Source organism: Eleginops maclovinus, chromosome 2, assembly GCF_036324505.1.
Source record: "Eleginops maclovinus isolate JMC-PN-2008 ecotype Puerto Natales chromosome 2, JC_Emac_rtc_rv5, whole genome shotgun sequence".
In the NCBI taxonomy this organism is placed as follows: domain Eukaryota; kingdom Metazoa; phylum Chordata; class Actinopteri; order Perciformes; family Eleginopidae; genus Eleginops; species Eleginops maclovinus.
This window is the reverse complement of record NC_086350.1, coordinates 22,988,933-22,998,095: the sequence shown is the minus strand read 5'-3', so window position 1 is coordinate 22,998,095 and position 9,163 is coordinate 22,988,933. Positions and strand designations below refer to the sequence as shown.

At 38.4% G+C, this 9,163-nt stretch overlaps 1 protein-coding gene across 1 annotated transcript in view; it reads right to left on the bottom strand.

Moving 5' to 3' along the window:
- Positions 1 to 181: 181 nt before the first annotated feature.
- Positions 182 to 9,163, bottom strand: part of necab2 (N-terminal EF-hand calcium binding protein 2) — a 124,495-nt gene continuing 115,513 nt past the window's right edge. Inside the window, exons 11-13 of the mRNA XM_063898679.1 lie at positions 7,866 to 7,943; positions 7,016 to 7,107; positions 182 to 5,550 (exon numbers count right to left, since the gene is read on the bottom strand). Coding sequence (XP_063754749.1) covers positions 5,522 to 5,550; positions 7,016 to 7,107; positions 7,866 to 7,943 — 199 coding nt within the window. The 3' untranslated portion in view covers positions 182 to 5,521. The remainder of the gene's footprint in view (positions 5,551 to 7,015; positions 7,108 to 7,865; positions 7,944 to 9,163) is intronic.

Here is a 9,163-nt window from a genome sequence, read left to right as displayed (position 1 = left end):
GGTTGAGATCAAGTAAACCAGATTGTTTCTAATCTATTCTATTTGAATTCTTATCGAACCATTAAGGGAACAGATGTGTATTCAGGATTGTTTTACTGATAAGACTTCAATCAGGCTAGAAACTCTGCCAGAAACATTCAGAATGAAACAAACACAAATACAAGTCATCTCCAGGATTAAAACATAAAAGGCACAGTTTTATTTTTTTATAGTTTTATTGAATTGCATCACTCTACATTATCTAGAATTTCAACAAGATATTCTTTAAAGACCAAATATAATAGTTGCATCCCTGCATTAAGTCTCTACACTTAAGAGAAAGCTGTATTTTTACTGAAACATACATTAAGAATTACTATTTAATTAAACATTGCCATAAAAGTGAATGTTCATTCTTGTATGCCATTTTTCTAGTCATATATATTTTATATAATAGATTTTAGTCTCTGTCTCCTTCATAGGAGTACTAGAAAAGAAAAAGGTAAGAAATGCACAAAACCCATTGAAGAGTAGCATGGCCTAATACTACAGCAAAGAAGTTACTGGACATTCAGTTGACATGCACTCAGTTGAAGGATAAAAAAGAACACGGCCATAGAACGAAAGAGTTATAGCATTGATCCGTTTCCTGATTGGCTCATGAGGTAAACCTGGTGACACGCTTCCTCTAATGTTTCATCTCTTCATGTTGCCAGGAAACATTCAAATCAAGGCCTGTTTCACTACGATTCAATAACACAACTCTTTCATTGCATGGCAAAGCACAGGTTGCACTGAGGAGTATTAAGGATAGAAAAGAACAGGTTGCACAGTCTGAGGGACATTCAGGAATGTATCAATAGGAAACAGTATTGGCATTTCTGACAGTTCACTCACTATCTACCTCATATACACAACCCAGCTGCGTGGGCGCAATGTACAGGAAAAGAAACCCTTGGTAAGAGCATGTGGGCTGCATTCAGCTGAGCACTCAAGTACTGTAAAACTATGGCTATCAGTATAGTAGGTCACTGACATGTAAACATCAATCCATGCAATATGGCTTTATGTTTCTATTCGTAATACAGCAGCTCCTTCTTGGACACAAAGAATATTTGGAACAGGAGAGCAAGTAGTTTTTGTTCTTTTTCTTTTAAGAAGTGAAAGATTAAAGGTACCCTGTGGAGCTTTTCTTGTAAACTAACATGCTCTGTCGTAAACTAAGCTGCAGTTTTAAAGTTCTGAAGAGGTCCGTAGTTTTGAACAGATTCCTATCCATTAAAGCCCCAAGAAGCTGACATTAAATCACTAAGGACTGGGGTTTAACTAAAATCTACAGTTTGGACAGTTTAAGAGATTAAAGGAAGTTAGGCTTTTCATGACTCTGATCTTTTAGTAGAATATGGGGTTATAAAAGCAGCAATTAATGTGAGTGAAATGATAGTCAGCAAAAATATGTCTATCCTTAAAATATTCAAAGCCTAGCAACTTTGACAATCAGTACTTCAGTGCTGTCGTTAACTTCCCCTGACACAAGCCCAAAAAATAAGTTGACCTTGGCGCAGATTAAAAAGTGTTCGACCTTAGAAGTCACTTAAAGAATTGTAAACTGAGCTCTATAGGGAGCCAGGGTAATGAGAATGTGAGATATAGTGAGTCATAGATATAGTCTAGTATAGGCAGTTGCTGCAGAATCAGGGCAGGGCGAGGGGGGGCAAGGAAAACTATCATATCCTGAGATGGGATGTAATGCAAGATGTCATTATTGATTTGTGCTGCTGGGAAGGATATAGAATTATAAAACATAGTATGAGTGTTATGTTAATTTTGCATTGGTATTTTTTTAAATAATAGCCAAATAAATGTAAAAAATGTAGAGATGACATTTGCACCTCATTTAGGCCTTTTTTTAGATAATGAAGACGTAAAAAAACAAATAACTTTAAAGTAACGTCTCCATAATTATAATTTAGCTGCAGGTTGGTTTCTGGTTCTCTACGTAGCTGCATTTTAAACACATGCTAGTTTCAGTTTAGCTAACTTGCAGCTGATGCTAACTGACAGAGCAGCCTGGTTTTGTGTATCGTTTAGGTCCAACGCCATGCACTTAATTTATTTTAAATAATTTCTAATTTTGAAAATATTAAATGTGCACATCTGGTTTTGCTTCATCTGTGTTGCCCTGTTGTTAAGTAGAATCATTCTTTGGCGTGTTACTTCTTGTTACCTTTGATCAGTACAGTAGTGTGAAAACAGGACCCACCTGTAACCACACTGCTCCACAGCACTAGTGGCCAAAAACTCCACAGGGTTCCTTTAACGCGGACACTGAGATTAGTATAGACATTTCACAAATAAAGCAGCAATGTCTTTGCATGCCTGTTCTAAAAGTCTACTGTAATACATATTTTCTGTTACAGCATATGTTATAATATTCAACACTTCCACATTCCACACAGCCCTGCCCCGCTCAATGCAGCCCAGCGCGGTGCTAGATCTTTTATCAGTGTCAGTGTAGCTGGATCCACACTCACTGTACCACAGCACAGGGGGATCACAGCCTAGCTGTCAATCACATGTGAAAATAGATTCAATAGTGAGGTGGATGGAAAGATGGCACCTTTGAAAGTATAGAGCAATAAAGTAGTGATGCATCAACACAGCCTTAACCAGATAAAGTAATACTCTATATCTTTAAATACTCTCATCATTCTCTATAATATATCTTTAAATCACAATATTCACTCATTCTTACATTGTGCTTTCTGAGTGAGAGTCTGTTTGTATTACAGTGGTGTTATTGGGGGTGAGGTCAGGGGGTGGAGTCCGGGTATTTTGACCTGAAATGAACTGGTCAGGGGGAATGGACGATGTCAGGTGAGATTTTGTTGGGTCGAGAACACAAGAATGGCCAAAGACAGAAAATATGGCAAAACATATCAACGATTATCTATTGATTCGGTTTGTTTAGCTAATTATATTTTAAGTTAAGGTTTCTTCCACCAGATTTGTTTTGTGCGTCATTTGCGTTGCGGTGTACAGCGGTCGGAGGAATTACTGACGTTCAATATTAACATGAGAATAGTATCCTCAGGATAACTTCCTGATGTGGGTCTTTTCTTTTTGTTGAAGAGACCAGACCCAGTTGATATGGATTCTAATGGTCCACATTTTTCTGTTATGTCCTCTTTATATGTATTGAGCCCTTCTCTTATAGTTGGGGTTAATGGTGGCACTACATATGATGACTGTTGTTTAGGATATTGATGCTGAGGTGGTTGATCTATAAGCTACAGTATGCTAAGTGAACTCAAAGTCAAGGTCATTTTTTCAGTGATATGTTGTTAACTAAAAAAGTTTAATCTAATGCAATGGACAAAATGTAACAATATGTCAATGCAACCCAAAACTGTGGTTGTGTAATCTGATGCTAGAGGGCATTTCCCTGCTTACTGGGAGTATACGTCACGCCAAAAAGAATGTCTTATTTTTAAAACCCTTAAAAGCTCCCCGAACATGTGTTAATGTTTAAGGCTTCATATTCAATATCATTCAGATGGGTTTACATTTTTGATGGTAGGTATTCAGATTCAAACCAAATGTTACACGAATCCGCAGCGCTTCGAAGGCTACTGCCACTTTCACTAAGGAACCAAATTTACACTATAGCACTAATAGATGTCAATCAATACAAATACAATAATAATAGAACCACATTTTCATCATGTACAATCTCTACTAGACTTACACAGCTAATATAAGTTATCCATCGCAAATTTAGACAAAGAATACATAAACAGAAGGCAGAATTGAAACAAACTTTAGCTGCATGGAGAACAGTGGGCTGCCTTTGTCTTTCAACTTAGTTTCTTCTGTCTCAAGGTAGCAGCAAGTCACAAATGATCCCTAGACAGCAAAACCATTTTTTATCTCACCTCTCAAATGTCAGTGCTCAAACTGTCAACCCCAAAGTGAAATAAAAGCTACATGAAGAAACATAAATTGCCATTTTCTCTAAATGTTTCAATCAAAACCATCTGCATATGCAAACATTTGTGAAGACTGACATGTTGTCATAATTCAGGATACCAAACTGGCCTGTCACCATCTGATGTACTGATATTTGATGTCAGGCTTCGCAGAGATTTGGTTTCTGTTGCTCATTAAAAGCCTGTGCTTTGTTACCACAGGATAATAAGTTCCTCCCATTAAAGACATTACTCCCACTGCAGCCATTCTATATAAATATACTCAGGGTGAAGATGATCAACAAGCTCGCTCAACAAATGAAGTTGATCTGACAAGTCTGAAAGTAAGTAGGCCTTAAGTTACAATGGTAACTCAGGTGGCACGATTGTTCAGAGGACTGTAAACCTATAGTGAGGTATTGAGCAAAGTTCTTGCTATCGTAATTATAATGGAGCTTAGTGGTCCTTTTAGGACATTATTTAATTCAACTGGTTTCACATTACATTTGCGAACCTGTTAGGGCCCTTGAATATAAATCAGGCAAAATCCATCTTTTCCAAAACAATGCTATGGAAAAAAGTGGTTCTCATAAATTGACGCTAATATAGCTTTTGGCTTCAGAATCTACATTGGTGTCGTCTCACGGTCCTTCTGGAAAACTCACACACTGACATTATGTGGTATATATATGGATATTTCATGTATAATTAAATAGTTTGAATAAAGTTTTATCAAGTTATTGAGCTTGTTCATGTGCAGTTTTACAGTTTTTGTTCTGCTAGCTCTAGCTAGCTGCTTGCAAGGCCTTTATGGTTTCCACCATAACATATATTATAAATATTCTGTCACACAAACCACACTCAGAGACTCGGAAAAGTAAGTTTGACAGCTAGCTAGGAAGCTAGCAAGCTAACCTTCAAGCTAATTTCAAGCATTCAGTTTTCCTGAGATTGTAAACTAATCTGGCAACAAGGTCTTTAGTCCTCATCTATTACTCAAGATGTTGATGAGTTTAGAATGGCTGATGTGAGAATAATGTCCAAAGCAGTTGATCAGTTACAAAATGAAAATGTAATTATCAGAACACTGAATGGCAAATATGGAATGAGCAGCTACTATGAAATAACGGCTAACTAAGATGATCTACCTGTGGTCAACCCTTACAGGAAAAAAAAGCCACATTCCAAAATGCACTACCCCAAAACAGTAACTGCTACATGAAAAACTCTACGCCAGGGTCCTTGCTACATGACAAACTCCACTTTACAGTGGCTCAAAGCTACCTGAAACATGACATAATCCAATATCTCCAATATAACTATGGTGAGATGCAAACAAATTAGTAATCTCACGTTGTTAAATGCACTGTTTGTTCAATTTTCACTGCAGTTGACACCATTCATTTGCACTGTGTAAACATGTACTTACAAAAAGAGTTAAGGAATGTGAGGGTTGAAAGACAAGGGTTTTTTGGGGGGGTATTAGAGTGGGTAAAACGCAGGGAGGGGAGAAGGTTTGAGGGTCGGAGCGGGAGTGTCCAGGAGTGGTGGCGTGTAGTTGAATATCTTCATGCTCAGTCCCTGTTCACACTGCACCAGGCGGCTGCAAACATAGAGAGGTAAAAGAGACAGAAAATTAAGTCCAGAGGGAAGGACAGATAATATTGAATGAAGATGAAGAAAAATGTGGCAAGGCAGCGAAAGAAAAGAGTGGGGGAGGAGAGATGGATACAAAATGAGTTTGACAAGAATAAAGTGCTAATGGCAGTGTTCCAGGCATCACCTCAGGTCACTGCCTCAGAGCATGGATGCGGGCCAGAGTCCAGCCTTTTAAACGGGGCCAAGTCGCTTTAATTGCTTAAAATGCCTCTTGGCTTCAACTGATTACAATTACAAAGGTAGCCTATTGACTACACACAAATCACTTTTTTAGGACCAAGAGAAGACCTTATTATCTCTCAGTTCTGGTCTGGAATCGTGTAGTTAAACATCATATTGTTTTATTTTCATTAGCAACTTTCTATTCAATTGTGTGTCATTATTTTCTATTCAGTGCTACGATGTGGATAAGATGATTATATTGAATATCTTGTGGCTTGGTTATTTAAAGACGCTGTCTTGGGCTACAGGAACTCTAATTTCATTTTTTTGACAAACTAACCAGTTAATCATCAATAAATAATAATGTTCAAATTAAGAAAGACATTTCTTTCACTGGTAATGTATTCCGCATAACAAGTTAAAGTTGCTGTAAAAATGTTTACAATTGAAGAATGCTGCAATTTTTGAATGGCAACCAGGAAGTTAGCATAGCATTGATCCCTCAAGAAAAAGCCAATGGATTGCGGGTTCTTGCAGAATATGAACTCTGGCAAACAATAGTTTATAATATCAACACATTTTTGGCAAAAGTAGAACCTTCATAAATGGATACCACTTTTATCTTTTTTAAGCGTTAATACAATGGCCACATTAAAAGTGATTGTTAAGCTTCCTGTTCATGTGGACACAGCTAGTCTTATTTCTATGGTTATCAGACAGCTGTCACCCAATCAAGTTCAGAGTTGAAATATTTTAAAATTTAAGCGAAGCAAATTTTCCGAGTTGGGCGCCATCGCTCCCTCCAAAGTAAAACGATGGCAACGTCGGCACAGAGCCATTTTGACCCTGCTCATGTGGAGGTAGTTTTAGGCTATAAAGGAACTAAACCACGGTAGCAAGGATTAAACATCACCAATGCTAATGTTACATGTTAACGCTTAGAAGTCTCATTTAGCTACTTGTTAGAAGCTGCCTTTTTTAAAAGGTTTAAAATTCTCAAGTAGATTCAACTGATGTTTTTTAGAGCAAAACCTGACAATCTCTTAAATTTAGATTAACAACAGACTTCATTTTAGGATTCTAAAAAAATATTTTAAAAACATTGACTTCGAGTCGAGGGAGCCAGAAGTAAAAAAAATACGCATTTCGACTCATTTCGGATTTAAGGACTCATTCCTGAAACCACTGATTGATGATTAAAATAAACTTATTTCCATTACTTTACTGTGTAGTGTTTCACCACTGACCTGGCACGGCTACAGAGGACACGGTCTCTGGCTGGCACAGTGTGTCCACCTTCACATGCTGGAAGGCTTTGTTCGGGGCCGACTGGAGGTGCCTGGAAGCAGAAGGGAGGTTAAGAGAGCACACAAACACACACCAGACATATGTGCACACGCACTTGCACAGTCACTCATAAAAGCACGCAAGCACACATGGCCTCAAACCGCTTAGCACGGCCCTTAGCCTTTACTGTAAGAGCTGAAATATTAATGCCGTTGGGAGGCTGTGGGTAGTGGAGCAGCAACTCAGATCAGAAGGCAGCTACATCAGCAGCCTCTCCTCATGCCCAGCACCATCACTAAATCATGAAGACCTGATGCAACTCAAGTGCTTCAGCAACTCCGGGGTGAGTGAACGGCTGAAGAAAGCTAATTAAATGTGGTTGGAGGATTTTTCCCAACGAGGCAGATGACAGTAATGGAAGAAAAGTGAGCACTCTCTTCATTTGCTAATCACCAATCAATGAAAACAATGGCATGCCCAGCTCTGAAAAAACTTCCAGGGGAGTGCTGACTCGCAGACATTTTCAGAAAGAAATGAATGCCCTCACTCAGTAATGACTTTGAATACTTCTAACCTGGCTCAGCATTGGGAATGTAACACTTGGCAGCAATGGGCCTTCATCTGCACTTACAGATGTTTTATTGCGCCTGTTGATTTGGCTCATATGTAGCATCACTGCTGCATCAACGTTTTTACTTTCAAGCCTCTTTACTCAAGTCACAGAAAATCAAATCACACTGAGCGATGAGCTTACAATGGAAATAATATTATTTTCAAGTACATTAAGCCAAATGTGATTGAAAACCTCACCTCTTCCACTCCTCCTCTCCATCCCAGAACTCGTAGACGACAAAGGATAAACCGTCCGGCAGACGCACCGCAGTCACACTAGGGGTAGACACAGAGAAGAATGGCATTGAGTGGATAATTGAGGAGCGAATGTGGCGTGGAAAGTGACGGGTGATAAAAGCGTTATGACGGAATGTTAAGTGGATCTTGGAGGGAGGAGGAGGAGGGAAGAAGGGATGCAGGTATGAATAGGAGAAAGGGGGAACAATGAGTAATAGAGAATAAAGATGGAGAGAAAAAGACAAAAAGGGGAGGACATTTATTTGAAATGAGAAAGAAAGGCAATATAGTTTCATGGAAAAAAGATGGTAAAATGTTTCCTCTTCCAGCACAGTATTGATGTAACAGCACAATGATGATGGGAGGAAGATTGCATCCCATTTTTAAAATGAAAGTTGCCATTTTACAACAGAAAAAAGTGTGACCAGGTCAAATGTGAATGGGGGAAGTGGAATGTTAATGGCCAGTTTGGTATAAGGCACTTTAAAGGGCCCATTTTGCTGTAATGACTCAGGCTTTTTATTGCCTCAAGAAGAACATTAATGTGTTGGAAATAAGCCACAGGGGATCTTTTTCCATGATTACTTAATATTGTCACACAGCTCCCCCCCCCCCCCCAATATAGACCTTTTGTTGCCTTTTTTATTTAGGGCAGGAGATCTATAAGAGGGGATAGCAGGGTAACAGCATATGCCAAATAAAAGTGGTTTACATCACTGGAACATTGGGCACCTGAAGATTAAATTGAGATGAAATGACCCCTGTGTGTCAAATTGTTTGCTTCAAAACATTGTGTTCTGGTTAGGAACCTCTTCAAATTTAAAAGTTGGAGTGCATCCATTACAAAGGAATTATTTGATGCTTGTTGTTGAGCATTTTCAATTATCCCTCCAAAATTCAATTTGAAGACACAAAACTCAGGAATGCCTTCCATCATCTGAAAGCTCTCGAGTTTGTAGATATAGCGAGGTTCTGATTATCTTACATATTACAACAGATCAGTGTTTAAAGTGAGGTCAAGATTTAAAAAAAAAGGAAACGGGTAGTATGGACCTACATCATCACACATGAATACCAGTGTGTGCACCCTTTGATCCAAAGGAGTCTTAGCTTTCCAGTCATACTCAGTTCATGGATTTGCAACTGTAGCCCTGGCATAAATAATTTAGACAACAGGATGCAAATAAAGTAATGATTTCTCAAGAGAAGACTACAATCCATAAATATTGTTAAAAAGATCATTAAAACGTATTACATGC